This window comes from Chroicocephalus ridibundus, chromosome 1, assembly GCF_963924245.1.
Source record: "Chroicocephalus ridibundus chromosome 1, bChrRid1.1, whole genome shotgun sequence".
Classification (NCBI taxonomy): domain Eukaryota; kingdom Metazoa; phylum Chordata; class Aves; order Charadriiformes; family Laridae; genus Chroicocephalus; species Chroicocephalus ridibundus.
This window is the reverse complement of record NC_086284.1, coordinates 214,142,428-214,165,167: the sequence shown is the minus strand read 5'-3', so window position 1 is coordinate 214,165,167 and position 22,740 is coordinate 214,142,428. Positions and strand designations below refer to the sequence as shown.

The window sequence follows — 22,740 nt, the reverse complement described above, 5'->3', positions numbered from 1 at the left end:
GACAATGGCAACGGCAACACCGATGACATTCTCCATTCCTTGCACAGCCAATGGGCATTGACCTTATCCTGTCAAAGCATGTAAAAAGCGATGTGGGCAACACTGGCTTTGTGAAAATTGGACACATTTATCTAGGACGTTTCACCACATTACCATGTATTGAGTTGTAGAAGTGTAGCTAAAATAGCTGCTGTATTGTAAGTTTTTTGCAGTAAAGCTAGAAACGCAACAAAGGCAACTGTAATCTGAGCGAATGTTTTTTCTAATGCTTTAAAACCAAAACCACCGGTGCCAGGCATGCAAAATCCCGTCAGTTCTATGCCCCAGATCTTCTCTGCTCCTGTTTTCTTGTAAATCCACTCTCAAACATATTGGTTTGGAAATTGTACGTCTTAGGGCTCCGTAGCCTGGCAGTCTGAGCAGTTTGGTTTATTTCGAACATTTCCGCCATGCTTAAGTCTGCAGAATTTAAAGAAATCCGACTGCATACATCCTGCTGAAGTCAATAGCAGCGCAGCATTCAAGCGCAGTATTCCCTAGCTCACTCTCCTCCCTCTCCTCCTCAATCATTTCTTCAAAATTCCTTCATAATAACCTTATCCAAACCATAAATATGAAAGTCAAATAAGCCCAAAGGAGATTTATCATCCTCTGACTCGGCACTCCTTTTATGATTAATAATGACATTGATTCCTTCAGAAATGAAACAAAAATTAATTTAAAGGTTCTGATTGGTTTTAGTATTAGGTAAACTTAACATATTGAATGAGCGTAAAACAATTATCAGTCTTATTAACAAAATTAGCTACAGCAAATTTACCAGAAGGAAACTGTTGCTATTTAGCTCCCTAATTGTGTCACTATTCTTTGTGACCAAATGATATAATGAAAATAATTTGATATACTGGTGCTGCATAGAGAATTTCCTGGGAGCAGCTGAATATCATAATCTGTTTTGAACGTATGTTTTCCTACTCTTCCTCTGTTTCAGAAAGTAGAGGTCAAGGGCTTCAAAGAACTTTGCAGTAAAGTGAAGTTGAACTGTGCTGGGCAGAATATGGAATAGATTCTTTACTATTATAAAATGTTAGATAACCCTTTCCTCGAGGCCAGGACCCTTTGACTTCTCCAACTGATTTATGGTGTATGAATTTCAGGCTCTGGAAAAGCATGAGATGTCTTCTGCCTGGCATGGAGGCCAAGAACTGGACTTTCCGTGCTGTGCTGTTGTCTACATATTTCCTTGTATCGTGCCTCAGTCCCGGCACTTAAACTTGGCAAGTTTTTCTTTTCAGGCCTGAGAGTTCATAAAGCAGAGAGCAGTTGGATGCCCTCTAGCCGTAGGCGTTTCAGCCCAGAGGGAGGGTCTCCTGGCCAGCTTTGAAGGCTTCCCAAGGATTGGTGATATGAAGAATTTGGGATTGGGTGCCAGCTTTCATCTATTCTGTGCGAGTATCGTGTGCTCATGGGTTATCAGTGCAGTGGGGTACAAGCAATGAGAGCTGACGAAGGTAATGAGAGAAATAATACGTGGTCTTGGAAAACTTTTTCTTGCAAAATATCTCTACTGGCACTACTGTACTTCCACCCCAGCAACCATCTAAATGGTGGGGTCTCAGAGTGTTTCCTTCCTGCCTGATCGGTCTGCTCTCCCTGGCTGCATCCTGACTTTGTCAGGATACGACCCTCGCATTTCTGTGTGTTCTCATTTCTTTCTTGCCATCTGTCTTCCCTGGATTGCCATCAGTGGGCAACTTGGGTTTAGGCACATTTCCTAGCGCCATTCCTGTAACAGCTGCTTTGGGGAAATGGAAATCGTTTGTAAGTAGGATCTTTCCTTCTCTCCCTCCCGGTGTAGCTTTATGAACTGGAAATAAGGAGATGAAGACATTTTGGTACACTAAGAACTCCGCAGCACGTGAGCGATCTGCTTATTGTAACGCTGCCTTAGATTGTAACAATGAGCTTCGACACGATCAACTCTCATATCAAACTGCACTGAAGAAGTGAACGGGAAAGCTCCTGTGGAATACAAACCCCTTGAGCCCATCCCCTGGCTGCTTGCTTAACGCTTATGAAGATGCTCTGAACTACACAACTAGTTTTCTTGCCCAACACTACAACTTTACAACTTTACGGTTTGTGCCCTCTGGGAAACATTTTTTTGTTTGTTTCATTATTTAAAGCAAACCTAATATTAACGATGGGTCTGCTGTGCATTGAAGCACTGTGCTACCAATCCACATCAGCGCATAACTTTTGGTGAGGCTTTCTGCATAATTTATGTCCAAAGGAGAGTATGCTGACACAAAATTGAGGATTTAACCATGTTTGCTGCTGCTTGCGATAATTAGATCACTTCACACTGGAACTCCTAAGCAAGAGTAACAAGGTGGCCTTCTGAATAACTGTTAAATTTACAGTCCTCTTTGTAACTGGTCAAACACAAAGAACCTGAAATATGTTTTTTAGCCTGCTCTTTATCTAGCATTATCAGAAAACCCAGATGCTTTAAATAAGATACTTGGGTGCCATCAGATAGACCACTGCAAGAACTGGTACGCAAAAATCATGTCCAGATCACAGGGTTCGCCCAATCATCCCTAAATTGCTTGGGTTTATAAAACTTCACATAGTATTTCTTGAAAGAGTTGGGTAAGAACTGTGTTAAGTTCCAAATATCACAATTTGTTGACAGTTTCAACACTTCTAAACATGACTGGAACAGAAAGGGCTTTAAATGAGAAATCAAATCCACGCGTGTGTGCTTCTGTTAACCTCTAGTTTGTCACATTTTAAATCTATGTGCTATCCCTTCAGCCATGCTCTGGTATCTGGTTAAAAGAAGTCTAAGAAATAAATATATGATGTGTGTGGTGTCAAAGCGAGAAAGATCTAGAAGATTCAATAGGCACCTAGGTCAAATGGAGCGTAGAAAGATGATTTGAGGAAACTCCCCCACATTTTACAATTATTTTAAGTGCAAAACAAGCATTTTTTTCATCCTGATGGATTATGATAGAATTATAAGAAACAAAATCAGACTCAAACAGCACAGGGAGACTGTAGGAATACTTAGTCCTTTGCTTTGAAAGGCATTTTCCATCAGTCACTCGCTCCTGTGGCTCCTTCTCGCCATCCTGTTCTGCCGTCTGATGTTTGACATCCCGGCTGAAGGGGAAGACTCTCATATTCAGAGTGGACCCACCCATCCTTTGACAGCACTGAAGGATGTGATCAGCAGAATGTGACCCTTCGTTTAGTTTATATTCTGTTTTCTATCTGATTGACTTCTGCGGCTGGGGGTGTGGAGAAGGACAATCAAGCCAACCAAAAACATGTCTTCACAGGCTGGGAAGAGTTGGGCTGAATCAAACTACTACATATAATCGAGTCAGGCTGTTTTGAGAGGTCAGATGGTTGCTAACTTCTGCCTTTAAGACTTTAAATCATTAGACCCTACAGATCAGAGGGGAGAAGGAGGTTCCCATAGAATCGAAGCATTATGTTTGGGTGCTCCTTGCCCCATTCCAAAGAGCTGTTTTGATTTCCTAATGGTCACGCTTTTCTTTCCTGAATCGGACAACACCTGTTCTTATTTTTGCAGCTTTTCTAGCAGCTCACCTTGTTTCCCTGTAGATACCCTGAAGTGACGTGTAAGGGAGGTGGACTCTTGCTAGGGTGCTCTGTTACATGGGAATGTGTGTTGGGTTGTCCCTGAGATGACAAGAGGTGGAACCTTCCCCTAGACATCATCCTGATTAGTTTGGGATGCCTCTTCTGAAAGATGAGCGTTCACTGGTATATACTACAAGGTTCAGAAAAGGCATCCAAACCCAAGCAATCTGTAGTATATACCAGTGAACATCCATCTCTCACTCACATCAGGGCGTGGAGACTGCAAGAGAAGCCATGACTTGGTTTTTATGCGGGCTTAATACAAGCTCCCCCCTTTGCAACCCTTGCTAGGCAAACAGAAACGGTTCTTCCCCAACTCCAGATTCAGTTGGGCTGAGCTGCGTCTTTTTCAGTGGGTCAGAGTGTGCCGTGCTTCAATCTTAACACAGAAATTCCTGTTTACAAATCCAGTTTTCCAGTCCCTGATGCAAAGTGATTAAGAAAAACACAGTTCCCGCATAGGTTACTCCTGCACTTCATTTCTTCAGTCATATCTACGAGTGAAATGCATTCAAATGCCAAAAATACGTAGCACTTCTGAAGCTGATTGTTATTAATATTGTTTTGTTTGGGGTTTTTTAGCTGTAAACCTTTTTGAAGTGCCTAGCGAACAGGGAGAGGAGCAGCTTTTGAGGGGGGAGAGAACTTTGAAATCCACAGAGCAGAAGCTTTAATCTCCAGTTGTGACTGACATCAAACAAAAGTGCAAAAACTCCCTTTGTTCTTGAGCACAAAGGGTGTGTTTGTTGTTTGTTCAGGGTAAGTGAAAGGCCCCCATGAAGTCCCACTGAAGATGTTTAATGAATCTGGCAGCCTCCAAGCTGTCTCTTCTACAGAGTAATCCTAAAGACAGACCCATCACACATAATTTAACAGAGTGTGACACGACAATCTCTGCTCAGGAGAGACTTCGGAGGGGGAATACTTTTCTTCCTCAACAGCACAGGCCCCTTAGGGTTGGTGTTGTGGAGCAGAACTCATGTTGGTGGTAGTCACACTTTCGTCTCTGAATTGAGGAGATTTATGTGCTCAGGTATCGCTTATTGAGCTACCTGAACACTGACTTTGAACTCATGGTTAAAACTGAGTGAATTGTACTGTCTCTAATGCAGGGGGGGCTGGGATTTTGGCAGCCACAGTTTGTAGTAGAAGTCAAAGTCAAGAATATCTAAGAAAGAAGGTCTGCTCCCAAAATCAGGCCAAACAGGTACATGGGTATTAGAGGAGGAAGGAAGAAATAGCATCAATTAATAGTGGAACAATAATGGAAAAGACTATAAAAAAACCAAACTGAACATTTCTTAGGCATCAGGCCAGTTAAGGGTTACCATGTAAAAAAAGGTGATAAAAAGATGATATATAGAAAGATGATAAAAAGGTCATCTTTTTACTAGTTCCTCTTACTTGATCAGTCTTTGGATGACTAGAATAGGAATAACAGTGGTGCGTGAGTTCAACCTCCCTTGTCCTTTCTATGGCCTAATGTTTATAGCCTTTGATAATTGTGGAAGTTGGGCTTTTTGCTGACAGACCTCATGCTTTGTTGGCAGAGGAAGGATGTTTTGTGTGACTGGGAGCATGGGGAGTAGGTGGTGTGTGCCTTTTTGGTCTGGGCATCTATTGCCCATGAATGTGGCAGATAGGACTCAGATCCTCTCCAGACTTGAGGGCGCAGGTGGGAGTAGTATCGGAGCACATTGCTTTTCTCTCAGCAGAATCTGTTTTCAGCTCTGCCTCGTGCTGCATGTGTAAATTTGGGCAATTCACTTAATTTTTCTGTGTTGCTGCTTCTCCTATAAAATGGGCCTAATCGTGTTTACCGACTTGGGGATAAAGTACGGAGCGGAGTGTGACTACCTACGGCAGCAGGTAGAAGAAGAAACCACTGTTCTCTTGGAGAACACCATGTTTGGGGTTCTTTTTTTCCCTAGCTTCCTCATGACATAAATCAAATTTCATCCCCACTGCTGGACGTAAATGCAAAATGCATTTGTACTGTCAATGTCAGACACTCCAGGGACTGCTGAAAAGCTAGCACTACCTACTGTTACATTTGATCCCCATGCCAATTGTCAACCAGAGCCCCAGCAAACCATCATATATCAGGTCTGATGACTGGGATTCAGACTCAGTGCCAAAATAATACTGATATTCTGAAACACAATACATAGCCCCTTTCTAAGAGCTTCTCTGCCCGGTATCACTGTTTGAAATAATTCCTTATTCTCTCCTGAATTGCAAGAATATTGTAGGATCTATCTAAAATAGCAGTCCCTGTTTCCCTCCCTTTTCCCCCCCACCCCTTATCAAATCAGACGTCCAAAATCAAGTGCCTGTGTACTCTGCTGACAAGCACAAGGGGATTAGGGAGTGACGGGTTTAACAAAACTGGCTCAAGGTTTTGTAAAATGCATCTTGGAGCTTGAGCTCTGAACGAGCCATAAAATTCCTCCCATGAGGTAGAAGTGAGGTTTCTGCAAGACTGGATCAGAACTTAATAATGCTTTTTTTTAGGTTATTTTTTCTTGCTTTCTAAAAGGTGCTACAAAAACATCTGATTTTTTGAGATGCTGCAAGACTAACAATGACTTAATGTAACCATTGCGTAAAGAATCACAAACGTGTTTTACCACCAGCAAAAAGAACTGATTTCTGGGCTGCATGCAAACCATTTGGGGCAATTAGCATGTAATTTAATTTGCATTAATCAGCACAAGGTCAGCAAGAAATTAACTTTGGGTGTAGATTTTACATATAACAGCATATGAGAAGAAGGGAGGAACTTTTTTTACAGGGTGTTAATTTGGAGCTAAGTGCATTCAGCAAGTTTTCCAGGGTTTGGCCTTGCAGAAGGAAGATGAATGATGGGGATTTGGGAACACCACAAAAGGATGCGGCGATTTACCAAGCATTTAACGTTGCAATATGTAAACGCTTTTAACAGACTTCTTGGCACTTGCGAAGATCAGAGCGCAGGTTTTGCTGAAGCATCGAACACACGGAACTCCACTGAAGGGCTGCCTCTGGCTGAAGGTGGACGGAGTCTCACAAGGCTGTGCGCGCTGACCACGCGTCACGCCAAATCATTCAAGAACACAGGCAGATATCCCAAAAGTACGGGTCTCTGTGCAGCTCCACAGTATTACCTTACTGAGCTCTGAAGTGGGAGGAATTTAGGCAAATGATTCATTTCCTCGTGCACCCCTTTGGCCCTCCAGCCTTTCCCTCTGCTGCCATTTCATTTCACAATCTCCTGGGGCTCCACGAGCCTTTGGTCCTAGCAACGTGGTAGGTGTTGCGAGAAATCTACTGCTGGAGATGCAGAAATTGTTTTTGACAACTGGTATCTGAGCGTCTGGTTGTGAGAAATGAGATGCTGAGGAGTCTGGTGGTGTTTGGCTATGTTAAGGGGGTAGATGAAATGTACATGGCTCTTCTTATGCTTTTTTCTTTGAATGAAAAGCATTTATCAGTTGTGGGGCGTGGAAGGTGTCTGAAAGTAAGTCTCCTTTGTTACCTGTTTTTTTCCAGAAGTTAATTCTAAGGCACGTTGGAGGTGCCACACGTACATCTGTCGTGCACGTACATCTTTGTTATACCAGGGTTAGAGAGAACCATGGGCAGCATTGCACAGCCCATTTCAAGAGAGGATGCCACGGCCAGGTCTGCACCCATTACCTAAATATTCTTCTGGAAACTCTGGGCAGAGTAGACATGGAGACCTCTCATCCAGTTATATATGCTTAACTGAGAAGCTGAGGTTGACCCTAGTTCACCTAACCTTCTTGCCTACTCTAAGGGAGATCCATGGTGGGTTGAATTGGAATTACTAGGGGGAAAATCTAGCTTTCTCTGTTGACTGTTAGAGAATGCAAAAGGTGACCATGCTCTTGGGCTTTTTTGTTAAGTGCCCAAAGTTAAGTGGGATTAATCAGGCCAAAGCACGTCTGAAAGACCTGGCTATACGAAAAGTTTGGTTATGCAAAGTGCAGTCACTTTGGGACCTAGGACCCAATTTGCTCACAAACTGAGATCATATCTTTATCAGATAGCTTGGCTTTGCTTGAGCCCTCCTCCCTTTGTGGCTTAGGATATGCTCGCATCATCCACTCAAACACTCAAGGTAGTGGGAACAGTGCCTGCCGTGCACGGCAAGAAGCTGTTTCCAAGTGGACTTACCCTACCTCTCATGCTGCTTCCATTGCTTCAGGAAGATTTAGGTAGCTTGACACTCTGTAATGTCAAGATATCCTTAAACAATGTTTTCCCTAGTTAGCTCACAGTTAAAAAAATATATGTTTAAGTTACATGACAGACTAATAAAATCAAATTCAAAATTGGTACATTTTTCTTCAAAAACTTAAGGAATCCCTTAACCTAGAACTTTAGTTTGGCCAGGTTTTTCATCATGGGTTTTCAGATGCTTCCATCTTCTGGATGGTTTTCACAGGGTCTGATTTATTTCCTTCTCCCCACAAATCAACATCCTAACTCTGAACTACAGGCCCTATGAGACTGTGAATTTGGGCACTAGAATTACCAAAACTCACTGGCCATTTTTTAACGTCTTGCACAAAATTGGCAAGTGTCAGATGACATGAGAAAGGTCAAAGAAAAATGTACTGTGTAGTAAATTTAACTGAAGATTTATATCCCAGCTCTTTCTTTTTAATCAATGCTAATAGATTTTTAAAGACAAAAAAAAGGAAGAAAGGAAAAGTATCCTTTCAATAAAAAATGTTAGGTAGAGAGTTTAAAGTATTAAAAAAAGTGACGTGATTTTTTTTTTCCTGTCATGCAATAAAATGATTAGGGAGGGTAAAAGCTGCTGAAACAAGTGTTTATATTAATTCATTAATAAAATAAAAAAAAAATTATAGTTACTAGTTTTATTTCTATGGCAACTGTATAGAAATTGATCCATTTCCTTCCCTTCAGAGCATATGTAAAAAGAAATATGTATTCTGTAAATATTGCTTTCTTCAAAGTCTGACTTAGTATTATCAGATAATGAATCAAGAGTTCTCGACCAGTATTTACAACTGAAGATCACTTCATCCTATTTGAATTATATGACGCTCCATTTGTTTCCCTTCCATGTAGGACAATGCCATGCCTTCCTTTTCAGGCACCTTGATGGATAATGAGTTGTTCTAATGAGGCTACATTTCCTGCTGGACAGTGTAGGAGTAAGGTCCACTTATCACATCACGTTCGTTGCTAAAGGTTCTTTTAGCAGATGCATCCACTCATCTAGATGCCAGATACGACAAATTAAACTCCTTCCTCATTGTCACTTGTACTTGAGTTTCTGTTGAACATCACCCTCTCTGGTGATATCTTGTTTTTAAATATCCACATTCATCCCTAGTGTTGGGTACACTTCATGGATGTGTGAAATGAACCTTCTGCGTAGAGCACCATAAGTTCATTTTAAAATAGGCTTGATAGAACTGTTAACTGTGGTTCTATTTCTAATTTTAACTTAAGAGGATGAGTAGCCATTAAACTTTCATCTGTAATTATTAACATATTTCACATTAATTCGCATGTGTTAATATACACAGTTTATACATTTGTGTATATTCCTCAAGTTCACTTTCTTTAGATTGTGCTCACAAGAACACAAGGTCTTTGATATTCCACATGGGACATCTAAAAGTGATGATCTTGGCATTACTACAAGTGTAAAATAAAGATATTCCTGTTTAGACAGAGCAGGTTCTACTTATACCTTAAAGAGACTTTAAATTAAAGCAGAAAATAAATGATTCTATAACCAGCTGTGTTTGTTCTCTCTCTCCCTTCTTTCCTCTCTCTTTCTCTCAGATCTGGTGCTCTGTTGCCTCCTCTGTTTCTCGTTGCTCTTTTGATCAGCTTTCTCCTCCTTCCCTTTAGTTGCAGGCCAGATGTTCTTACGACATGTAGTTCTTTCCAAATAAATTATTTGCTTTGTAGAGTAGCCATGTCTGCAATCACAACCTGGCCGGTTGTAAGTTGTTTCGAGTGATGTATCGTCTTTTAGAAAAACACACCGATGTGTGTTTATGTGTTAGAATCTGTGATTTGCACAGGCTGCAGTTTTCACCCCTGCCCTGTTGAGCACCTGGGAAGCACCAGAGCACATCGTTTAAGTAAATTGGGGGGAGCTTGTTCCTTCTGGTGTCTCTGTCTTCCAGATGCTGAGATGCACTGAGTCAGCGCTGCTGAATGCTAGAGAGAGTGGCGCACACCTTTGCTAACCGAGAGAAACCCTGGATACCAGTCTTGCTTTAAATACGGAACTTTTTATTCCCCCGCTGACCAAATATTAATCTTCAGCATTTTCACAACATTTTTTACTTCTGTGCTTTCTGTCTGCGCTATTTAATTTTCGTGACGCTCCTTGGATGCTCCCAGGTGAAAAAGTAAGGCTAGAAAAGACCTTGTGCATCATCCAGACCGACCTGTAGGTCTGTAAGTAATTGCTACCCCCATGACTCAGATAGGAAAGGTAGGCATATAATCTAAAAGATCTACCAAAACAGACAAAAGAAGATGTGGGGAAATGTTAGACTCTTTTTCTTGCCCGCTTAAACCAAAAAAACCCTGTGATTTGCTGCATCTCTACTGCAGGAGATTGAAAATAATTTGCCTTTCCCTGCGCACATAGATGACACCGGCAGATACTGTGGCTGTGATTAACGCACACAGCGCATACAGAGGTAGTATCTGTCCTGAAGACAGCGTGGTCTGCATGCCTGTGACTGCCTCTAAAACTGATTGATATGTTTTTACCATGAAATTATATTGCAATACATACTGGAGAGGAACTGTGGCTCTACGTCTTGTGTTTTTGTAGCCTCTAACAGGAAAGGAATTTCTCCACCTGTATGTATGTGCATAATACAAACAGCAAATGCAGGACACTCTAATACCACATGGATGGTGCTCTTCTGATAAAAGTAGTATCTTAGATGTCAGATTGCTGGGACCAAAATTGATCTCCTGTGTACAGCTATCTTAAAGGCTGTATAAACAAAAAACCAAATCGACAGAGGAAACAGAAACAAAAATGCAATATTTTTTTCTAGATAAAAACAAAGAAAAACCTCAATAAGAGCAGAGGCAAAGCCTAATGAGATACAGCCTATTGAGTTATAGCCCATTTCTTGCTATTCACATTCACCAGTGAAGTGGTCCAGAGCACTCTGGTTCTAGCAACACCTGGTCTCCCATTCCGCAATTTCCAATAACAGAAGAGCTGCAGACCATGAGTTGCTCATTTCTCCAGGAGATTTTAGGAGGAGATACCTAAATGAACTGTCTGCTTTCTCAAAGCACGGTGGAAAGGTTCCGCACACTCCGCTTCTGAAGCTGAGGCCAATTTCATTTCTACTTCAAATTTCGCGTAGGTTGCATCGCACAGGTCTGCTTCAGACCTGGAAGCCTTGCCTGGCTCCAGCTTGATTGCTGTAGACATCCTGCAGGCAGGTGACGGCTGCGTCTGGAAGTGCCAGAGGAGCTCAAGGCGTCGGAGCCGGACTCGCACAGCTGGCAGGGCTGTGGGGTGCGGGGACATGGGCTGGCCACGCTGACACAGAAACACGGGATTTCCCACCTTCCCTTTAGGCACATAGGTGGGATTCATCCTGCCTAATATATGTATCTAAAAGTTAGGGATCTAATCCCTTTGTGGTCAATGGAGAGAGATGGTAATGCTCTTTAGTATAACTAATCTCTCCTCGCTGACAATAGAGAAACCCTAGATGACTAGCTTAGACTAATTGCTCAACTTCAAAGGTGGGATTTAGCCATCTAAAACAGTAAAATGCTATCAGATTAAAGAGTAGCTTTTCACACCTATACAAAACAAATGTGATTTGAGCCTAAATAACTGCACAGAACAGCAGATAACCGAGACTTAGACTGCAAGTCCCTCTTGTGAGGAAAAGTATTTTAAATGTTTGTGCGACTCACAATAACACGCTGGTTTATATAGCTTTTAGTGTTCTGCGTTATTGTCACACGGCTCTGGAGTTTATTGGGTTTTTCCATTTTAAAGATGGAGATGTGAGCGAGAGGTTAATTGGCTTGCATGAGATCTGACACGGGGACGCGTGGTGAAATGGGAAAATGAATGAAGGCTTTCTCTTACTCTCATGATTGCACTCATGATTTTTGGGCTGTTGTCCTGGACACTTGTCTACTGTTTCTCTGTCACAAAATGTAGTTCATCTACTGCCTGGTAATATTGCTTTAGTGTAGCAAAATGTCATTGTATTTTGGGCTTCTAAATATTTTAAAAATACTGTAAGCAAATGGAATGGTCAAAGAATAATCTGAAGTAGAGAGCAGAAGGCATGTTTTTAATTGATATACATTACTCATTGTTACTGGTTTGCCACAGAAGTTTTGATCATTTTGGCTCTGTAAATGATTGGTATTCCCATGGCCTTTCAAGGATTTGCAACATCACGTAATTAGTTTAGGAAACGCATAGGCCATATGTAGAAGGCTTGGGTTTAGATTAAATACAGGGCAATGAAACTGTTGAACTTCTACTGTATGTAATTTGTGCAGAACATTCTGCAATATATACATATCAGTTATGAATCTACAATCAATTTTTATGTTAGATGTGGAATCCACAGCTGGACTTTCATCTTGAAAGAAGCCAGATAGCCCTGTGCATCTGGTTTAATCTTCCCTTTAGCCATGTCATTTTAAAGGCACTCCTGCTTAGTGCATCTTACAATTGAAAAATAATACTCATATTCCCTCTCATCTTCAGCAGCTGTGATCCCTCTGCAGATGTTGTTCTGTCAGACGTTTCATTATGTGTGATAAAAAGCGTAGGTTCTTTTTGTCTGTCTGTGTTACCGCTTTGTGGATTTTATTTTATTTTTCTTTATTTATTCCTTTGGCTGTAGATGAGTCCTTCCATAATACTTCACTTTATTTCCTATTGCTGCTGCTTCGCCTTCTTTCTAAGTACAGAAACGATCAAGAACTTGCAACTGCGCGGAGCCACCCAACAGAAGCCCATTGATTCCCCACCAAAGGGCTCTGTGTGAGCCATTCTACTCCAGCCTGAAAAGAAAGCTTTGTTCCCTCAGCTGGTAGTGTCTTAAGATGCTGATCCTTGCCATATTTTTGGAAAACTGTAGCAGTTTATCAGACTGTTTGACACTTCCCGTTCAGCTGTATATTCTGTAGCGTACTCTGGTGTTTGCCTCTTCTCATCCCTCAGTCTCACGAGGGCGAGACGGGTCTTGGAGCAGCCCAGGCGTGGCGGTGAGTTATGCTGGGCAAAAGTCATTTGGAGGCAAACAGTGCAGGAGGAGGAATCCGGAGTGCTGGTGGCCATGCCTGAAATGGTAGTAATGGATTTAGTATTTGGGGCAGGAGGTATGGGATTTGTCATGTTGGCTGAGTATTTTCCTGGCCGCCTTCCATGACTGTTCAGATATTTTTAGCGTGAAGTACAAGCTATGTTGTCTCAGTTGACCTTGGAGCATGACATTTTAACATGGAATTGGTTTGAATTGCTAATCATTAAAATGATTTATTATTTTTTATTACAAGAGCAACTAGAATCCCAGTCATGTTTTGCAGATGAAAAGGGAAGCAAATCGAAACCTGTCTTCTCTTGACTTGCAGTCCTTCACAATATCCATGTTTCCTAAACTACCGTCTTCAGCTCTTTCTCTCTTCATCATTAAAAGCAGATTATGCCTAGGTTTGGTTTTTAACTTGTCCTTTGGTCATTTGACAAATATTATATCAGAATGACTGAAACTAATCCCAGGGTCTCAGAGTGCTCAATGAGAAGTGTAGAACGAAAGCATTGTTTCTGTTGCAAACAATTTATGACCTTAATAGAAGTTTACAGCTGCCATCAGAAAGGCGAGATCTTCCTATCAGTATATTTCTACTGGGGATTGCTCCCTCTTTGCCTTCATTCCCAGGCTTAAGTTTACCAAAAAGATCAAGCCCCGAAATGCCAACTTCTGTTAAGGCATTAGAAGCAGTAGCACTGCATCAGGATATTGTAGCAGTATATTTTAAGGCGGTAATATATAACGTAGGAAAAGAGGTTCAGACCAACCACAGCCATAGCCAGAAGCCTATGAAAGTTTGAATTCAAGTTTTGAGGTCCAGATCTGTTTCTAACTCAGTGTATTTGACTCTTACTAGGCTTTTTGACTAGTTGTCGACTTTGGGTGATTCATGTGTATTTAGTTTTGCATGTTCTTATGTTAACAGGACCTCAGAGGAAATGACAGTCATTTTTAAGATGCATTTTTACTGCCACAGTAAAAAAAAGACTGAAAAAAGTATCAAGTTCTCGTTGACTTTTTCAGTCCGCCAAATAAGCATCTACTCAAATATCTGATATAGATTTTTTTTAAAAAAAAAAAGGCGAACAAACAAACAAAAACTAAACAAAACACTCCCCCAAGCCCCAACCATCCTCCTGCCCGAAAAGTAGCTGCATGGTTTAAAGGTTTTACTCAGCAGAAGTTGAAACCAAAATATGAAAATAAACCTCACTGACTGCCTTGGCAACTGGAAGACCACAACCTGTTTCTACAAAGTACATGGCAGATCTCCGAGGTAGGGGCAAAGAGGCTGTTTCCCCGAAGTCAGTGTCACACTAGAGTTCCTTTCATACATAGGAAGTGAGTAAATCATTGAATAATGCAACACGCTTTCCCGTCTGCGAGAACTCTGCCAAAGCCGAGCCTAAGGGTCTGGGTTAAAGCAAACCCAGTTACTTGGTAACTGCGTTGTGTTTTGGAGGGGTTAAAATTGGAGGGATGTGGGGACTTGTGTTTTGGAGGGGTTAAAATTGCCAAGAAAAACTGCAAACTTGAAGAAGATCCCCAGGTGCCTGCGTTAATACTCCCCAGTCTCTCTGATGTGAGCTGGCAGGTCCCATAAAGCCACTCAGCCTTGAACAGGGAAGGGAAGGAGGGACGGAGCAAGAGCTCCAGCTGCGACTCCAGAGCCCCAGAAAGAGCCTCTAACCCAGTTCCCTTAAAGTGCACGAGCCTCGCGAGCCGCAGCATCTGTTTGCCACTGTATTCACTGAGTTCGCAGGGCAAACAAAAGATCCATATCAAGCATGCATCCTTCCGGGGGGGGGGATGCCTTCCCTCATTCGCCCATAGATTTTCCCCCCTTTTCTTTCAGTTATATACAATTTTAATTTTTTTTTTTTTTAGAGGGGCGGTGGGGGGGATGTTGCTAATTTTTTTTTTCTTTTTTTTTTTTTGGATGGTAATTAAGAGAGCTACCACCAGCTAGGCTGGAGTGAACGCAAACAAGACCCCTATAGGCAGCACAGTGCATTAATGTAAAATATGCCCAGACAACATAACTTGTCAGAGAGGATTATTTCTGCTTAGTGAATCTGCAGGGGCCCCTTTGCTCCACCACTCAGCGTCTGACTAGAGAGAGAAAGAGAGAAAGAGTAGCCATTAGTGAGTAGCTACTGTGGCATTGATGTTTGAGCGCACTTCTGAACTGGCTTTTGTTGAGAATATCGGTGCAGAAAGCATGCGCTGTCCCAAATCCGCTGTTACTATGAGAAATGAGGAGCTGCTTTTAAGGTATGTTGTCTCCTTTGTTTTAACGCGTGCTTTCGAGTTGCCTGGGCCCGCTGCAAGTATAACCGCGCTGTGTATTAAGTAGTTTCCCTATTTAAAGGAAAAGACAGGCATTGCTGTGTGCAAGTAGCGTTTTCCACGAGTTAGAATCGTACATTTCATGTATGACGACAAATGTACGGAGAGGGCAAGGAGGAAAAAAAAATAATTTTTTTTTTTTTTTTTTCCTAAATGAGAGCTGATATTTCTTTTATCACCTCCTTTGCAATATTTCTGCCTGCTTCATTATTATGCACTGGGCATGGAATAAGCATGGAAAAAGCTCAGGGAGACTCCATGTTAGAGCTAGTGCCCTAAATACCACTTTAATTTTCACTTAGCCTATGTAAATAGTTACTAATGCTCTACCTGGTCTTTACCCCTCGAAGACGTTTTAAAAATATCTAAATACTCCCATACGTGGGATTACACATATATTCTTAACGTTCCAAGGTTTAGAGGGGGGCCGGCATCGACTACTCTTTTCAGAGACACACACACACACACACACACACGCAGGCACACGCACACACGCACATACACAGAGAATTATGCTAGAATTGGCACCCCGCTTTGAAAAATGTAGTCTTTTGTTTATTTGCTAGCAGACATTGTAGCATTGAATACATCTTTTGGTCTGACAATGGGACAGCTGAACAATGGTGCTGTCAAACTAGCTTAATGTATGTCTGGCGGTGGGGTGGTTTGGGTTGTTTTCTTTTTTTTCCCCCCTTTCCTTGTCTCAGCCCCTTTTTCATTTCCCTTAATCTTTTTGTATATCCGGGAGAATATGAAGTGTATTGCCTATTTTGTGACGGTTCTTTCATTTGATATCTGCTGCTAATAGTGCAGGGAGGGGGAGGTTTGCATCTGAACAATTATGCCCATTGCATTAAGTTGGAGATTTATTACTAACCTCCCCTTTAACTGTGGCGAGAAAACTTATCGATTACGAAAGCTTGCAATACCGCTGTCAATCTGGAAATACATAGTTGCCAAACGTGCCCTTGCCTGATTTTATGCCTGATCATGTCAACTTTAACTGCTGTTTTGAAGACACTGTTTCTAATTTTGTTTAGGTAATGAAAATGCAATAAAAATGATAAATCAGCTCTCAAAGTGGGAGCCCATGCTACTTTCCATTTTTATAATCCAGCTATTAGCATACGTTAGAATTTTTAAGGTCAGGCAGAATAATTTACCTGGATGGTTCCTATCCCCAAATCTAACAAATTATTCATATGACATTTCATGATTATCTTTCTGTTTAGACAGCCGTAGTTTAGCACTAGAACAGTTAACAGTTTGGGCTTGGAATTTGGCAAAATGCTCGTGCACCTTATGCATTATGAAAAGAAATTGTTACAAAGCTTTTGAAAGATTCTGAGTTACTACTTGGACAGCAGCTTGTGTCTTAAATAAAATGAATTGTCTTCAGTCTGTGGAGTTTCTGAAACTGTTTAAAGTCTTTAAATACTTTACATGATAAATAAATATATTGAGTTTAGTAAGATTTGTAATCATTTTCTGAGAGAAAAGAGAGAGTGGTTTCTATTTTTTGCCCAGATCAATTAATTGTAGGGGTCTCATGCTTTTTTTTTAAACTGGATTCTACAGCATGATTTATGGGTTGAGGGGTCTCTTTGACCCCTTAATTAAAAAAAGAAAAGACATTAAAGATTTACTGGTAGCAGTCAGAGCTCTCTAAAGCATGTGTTTTCAACAAAAAATGTTTTAGGGGGGGGACTCTGTGTACTTACTATGCTTTTTTGCATTTTTTTTATTGGTGTTGCATCTCCTTCCCTTGTGTCTTGAGCTGGTATAAATCAATAGGAAAGAGTTTACGTGAACAAAAAGGTAATATCACATAAAATATGCTAGAAGCCTAGAGGTTATGGATTATCAGGTAGTACTTGCGTGCTGTGTGTTGTGCATAAACATGAATAAAGCGAGGATGGTGTTTAATATAATGGGACCATGCTATAATTCACTTCTTGGAAGAACTTATTTTGAGACAAACATTAACTCATTCACAACTGCTCTGCTCTGCCACCACTGCACTTTTTTTTTTTTTTTAAATTTTTTATCGAGTTATCCTCCTTCAGCCTGGGCTTTCTAGCAGCTGCTGGCCCTTTGTGAGTGGCAATAAAGTGAATCCCTCGCTCTCGGCGACATGGAAGTGCCCCTTTAGTGACTGCCCGGAGTAGGCTGAATGCCACTTTTGTAGCAGCCACCACCAGCCACCTGGGCAGCAAACTCAACCGCCACTTTTAAGGACTATTCAATACTAAACCTGTTCCCTAAGCGCTCGTCTCACAGGTGAGTTCATAGTAAACTTACAGCAGTTGCTATGTTTTCAGATAAAATGCTGCGCAAAATACGTATACTACAGATTTTTGTCTTGGATTGCCAGTTACTTTCTTCTTTTCCAAGGGTATTTTCTGACATTGCATTCACGTCAAAGACTAATTTTTGAATTATTTGTATGAACCCTACTCCAAAAAAAAAAATATTCTTTCTGTGCATATTTACTGAAATACTGCTTTTTTGAGCCATAACAATTATTATTAACATCAAAGAAAGTGAGGCAAATCTGGAACACAGGCTATTTCTTAGCATGCTTTAACAAAAGTGTCGGCTTTTGAGAGACTATAGAGGTTTTGAGATCCTACGCATGAACATCGCAGGTGTCCTTGGCGTTACCTGCTTTGAATCGCGCCCATTCGCAGAGCAATGTGGTGCCTTGCAGTTGTCAAACTTGGCAACATCTGTTTCCACAACAGCGCCGAGAGTGCTAATTCCGACTCTGCGTGAGCTGTTATTTGTACTTGCGATGACCAGGTGTAATGCCAAAAAGAAAGACCGTCCTCGGTCCTACCTGTCAGAGCAAAAGGAGGACAGGGCTTATCCTGGGAACTGGCTTTCCATGCTGCCATAGGAAATGGAAGGGAGTTATATTTATTTATTAGCCTGGAGTCTTTGTCTATATATTATTTAATTTTTTTTTTAATTTTCAGATTCGTGAACCACAATCTCTAACATCAACATGTTAATATTCTCTTTGTTAAATGAGAATAAAACTGAAGTGTTTCTGTTATCAAATTTAAGTATATAAGATTGCAAACTATACCTTTGGGGCTGAAAAACAAAGGAGAGCATTCAATTAATATTCATATCTAGAAGTTTTACTGCAAGTGTAGATTGTGCTTGAATACTTAAGAAGTCATTCAGGAGTGAATCAATACTAATTATTGTAATCAGGAGGGTTAATTAGCTGAAGATGCTGCTGATGGAAAGTTCACTGCTTACAGCCCTGAAAACACCTAAGTTGATGAAATCTGAAAGCAAGATGTCTAAGAGGACTTTGTGTGGAGAGAAAAGCTCGGCTTTCCTTTGGCGTTTCAAGAGCCAGTTGTTCCAAAGGGGAAACAGAGCTTGTACTTTGTGTTTTGCGTTAGATTAATTCAGGGGGTATTAGAAGATGCAAGTAAATCTGTCTTGAAGATATTTTGTGGTAGTTTCTCATTAAATGCAAGTACCATTTTGGATAACCTGTACTGTCTCTGCAGCGTTCATTTGTAGATTACCATAAATTAATATGGATAATCTTATGCATTTGAAATCTTGTTCCAGCACTGTTAGTGGGAACAGTTATTTTATTATTTATTTTTCACCATTTGTGTGCAGGCATGGGCTCTTCACATGGTATAGGTACAGAAATGACACGTGCGCTGCATCTCATAAGCAGGGATACATCTGTGTGCGTGTGTGCACACATAGACATGTGCACATAAGTTTGAACATTTCTTCACTGAGGGTGTTTATTTCTATAGTCCTGTGCCCTCAGAACTCCCACTCGGCTTCCATCTGCAAAAAAAAAAAAGAAAAGTATTCAACCGCATGTAATTCAGAGGACAGGTATTGAACAAGTAGTTCATGAAATTTAAGTTAGATGATAAGGAATAAAGACTGAAAAGAAACGATTGAAGAAAATCCTTTTCTTTCCCCTTAATTAGAGCAGTTGTGTTTCTTAAAGTGAGCATTACTGAATTCAAGCCAAATCTCGCTATACAAAATCTTTTCTCACAACTGAATTGTGAGAAGATTTTTTTTTCTTTAATGCTGGGTGTTTTGCAGGGTTTTTTTTTCCCCTTTTCCCCTAGTTATATCTATTAAGGTTAGAACCAAGATGAATGTCTGGATGTTTATTTGAGAAAAAAAAAAAAACAAAGAAAAAAACCAAGACCAAAGAACCCCCTCTCAGTCACACACACGCTGACATAAACCCCCCCGAAGTCAAGCGATGCTTTCAGAAGAAAGAAATTCTGTTTCAAAACACATCCTTCTTTCCTCTCTAATGACATTAGAGATTATCACGTGCAGGTGCTATTTATCTTTGCAACTGCTTTCCTATGACTGTTTTACTGCTTCCAACACATTTACTTGTGTGTCAGCCATAGGAAAGGTAACTGAAAATGGCAGCTGTTGAGAAAGCATGTCGCCATGCCTGGAATGACATGCATTATCGGGGCAGCAGGAGTTGCTGGCTCTACAGCCCATTTCTACTTGACCTGCGGAATGATTGGCTGCCTGGGATGGTGATGAATCACTGGAGTTTATGAAACAGGACTGCTGGCATCCTCACAGAGGAAATAAAAACGGGATTTTATTTATTTTTTTTTTCCCCCCCTCTCTCTAACACTCTTGCTGTGGCAAAAAGCTTTTTTTTTTTTTTTCTGTGTGCGTGTGTGTTTTGTTTTGCTTTTGTGTTATTTCACCCTGCAGCGGAAGCAAATGTGTCAATTAAAGTCGCTTTAATACTGTTCTTGGCAAGTTAATGATGCACGGAAGGTTAACTATCATTATTGGAGGGAAAGGGGCATGAATTTTCACAAATCTTGTGTAAATCTTGATCTGGACCCTAATTTTCTCATCTCTCACTCCAGTCTTGAGACTGAGATAGCACAACTAGCAATCAGCTCGAGCAGGATGTAAAAAAGGATTTCAGCTGTTGCCACACGCAACTTTATTTCCTCGGATGGTCTAAGGATCGGTGACCATTTCATGGGCCAGTATCAGACAGATCCATCTCTGGGGTTTCTGCACGAATGGCTAACTTGACATTTCTGGAAAGCATCGGCTCCCAGATTTGCACTTGGTTTCTAGGTGGTTCGTGAAATTATATTGTGCATTAAGCCCACATTACCGGATTAGGCTCTTAGGAGTCAGTGCTTGCAGGGAAGTACCGTAGGTCTGTAAACCTGCCAGTGCACTGACAAGACTGACACAGTGTGGATCGCGAGCTGCCCTGCAAAACGCAGCCAAGTAAAAATGATCCTTCTATTTCAATTAAAACACCCAAAATTGTGTTTGGGGGTGGGGAAGGGAGAGAATTACTTGCTTGTCTCTCCATGTAGCATCCTCGGTGGCTGATGTGTTAGCCTGCGTCCCTCATTCGAGTAGAATAACCTAATTTTAAGTTAACTCTCTCCGATTCAAAGGAATAGGGTTACACAGAAAATTGCTTGGGAAGTTTTAAATATGGCACTTATGCGAAGATAATGCTTTCTGCCATTACATTAGAGAGGGTTTTTCTCGAGTCTCCTGCTTTGCTGCCTAAGCTTTTTCTCCACGAGTTTTGAAAAGCAATTTGCATGCTCACGTAGGCCATTAGACTTTTTTCACCTTCCTCCGAAAAATTCAGCAGTGGCTGCTGCTGCTGGATGCTGGAGAGGCTGCAGGACTCCCGTTACTTAAGGCACAGCCTTCCAAGGTCCCTTGCAAGGCTTCTGAAATAGAGGAGGGCAAACTTTTGCCGGCAGGAAGTGGGGGTGGGCATGGGGAACCGCTGCTCGCGCCCGTCGGTGTGCGAGGGGTAAATGCTGCCCTCGCACTGGAGTTCCCATGGCAGCAAATCAGCAGGTCATCTTCAAGAGCAGCCTTTGAGGATGCCAGACAACAGTCTGTCACCGGGAGGAAGACGGAGCAGAGGGCTGGAGGTGGGGGGAAAAAACCCGATAGAAAATCAGAGAGAGGATATGGGAATTTACTATCCCTTTTAGACAAATAGAGGAGTGAAGAGAAAAGCAAGGGCACCCGAACGTAGATCATCTGGAAATGGAACCTTGCAAGTGTAGATAGCTGTGGATGATACGATAGCTGTGCTAGGGAGCGAATTTAAGATTCAAATCCTGCACCTGCTCTCCCTGGAAGCTGCAGGTCAGCATCTGAAGAATTGAGGCCCTCTAGAAAGGCAACGGTGAATTATCAGAGAACTTAAATTCTTAGAGACTCGATTTTCAACTGTAACAACCTCTTCGTTTCATTTTCCTTCTCTTCTGCCTAAAAATCATCTATTTTCAGCTAAACCGCGAGGAAGAAGCTCACGCTAAAGCTTGAGAATTTGCCTGCATCATTTCAGCCCACATTTAATTTTAATGAGAGAGTTATATAACCCCCTTTAAAAATAACAAAACACTAACAGAACTGCATCGGCAACATCAGGTGTTCTGCAGTGCTGCTCCAATGAATCATATGGAGATCTATCTGTGCGTGGCTGATGAACATACATTTAACTCAGTTAACCCCTACCCCCAAATATCGCAATCCAAAGTGACCAAAATTTTCCCTAAAGGGCCTTGCTCACAAAAGGACACCAAACTACGTGCCTGCCCTAGGAACCTCACGGCTGCAGCAATTTTTGCCGTACAAAGTTGTGGTGCCGATGGGTTGGGGTTCTTGAAAAAAGTTGCAGATGAATTATTGTGGTTCTACTGAAGTAAAACTTTCTACGTTAAAAACTAAGTTGGGTTTAATGTTTTGCTTTGGAAAAGAAAGCCAGTGTTCCCACTAGTTGTACTGAGCCCCAAATCTCTGAAGTTAAGAACAGCCCTTTTAAGGGGCAGCTCTGCGAGTAATACATATGACTTCATCAGTGTCCCTTTCAGAGGGAGAATTTGGGGGAAAAACTGATTTAGCAGTTTTGAGCCTGTTAAACACCTTGGCTCAGATGCAGCCCTTGACTTTTGAAGCCCCTCAGCCACTGGTTGCTGGGAGGTGGGAAGGATCACAGCAGACTTGCCACACTCTCTGCATCCGTTACAAGCCATGATCAGAGGCAGGGTCATGGACTAGCTGGACCTTTTGATCTGACCCATGTGGCAATTCTTATACTCTCTATGTAGGGAGGAAAAAAACCCCACCCCCAAACCAGACACGGCACAGTTTTCTGCGTGTCTAAATGCCTTAGAGTTACTGCAGGAGCCTTTTCTTTCCATCCTTCGTATCTGAGGTTTAATGGATTGTGTCTGCGGGAAATAATGATGTCAAACAAAGACAGTTGCTTTACATGTTATCAAGGTGATAGTTTGCTATCTTTGAGGACCGAGATGTATGCTAGGCACTTCACGAACAAATGAAAAAAAAAAAA

General features: G+C 41.5%; 1 protein-coding gene across 7 annotated transcripts in view; it reads left to right on the top strand.

The window, feature by feature from the left end:
* The window catches only part of CELF2 (CUGBP Elav-like family member 2), a 561,996-nt gene that overhangs the window by 285,802 nt on the left and 253,454 nt on the right, over positions 1-22,740 (top strand). For 2 of the 7 annotated variants that reach the window (XM_063323637.1, XM_063323636.1), the window contains exon 1: positions 15,051-15,275. The exons of 2 other annotated variants lie outside the window; for them this stretch is intronic. In XM_063323637.1, coding sequence (XP_063179707.1) covers positions 15,169-15,275 — 107 coding nt within the window. In that variant the 5' untranslated portion in view covers positions 15,051-15,168. Of the gene's footprint in view, positions 1-15,050; positions 15,276-22,740 lie in introns of those variants that run through there. 3 more of the 7 variants (XM_063323639.1, XM_063323638.1, XM_063323641.1) reach the window with 3 other exon arrangements.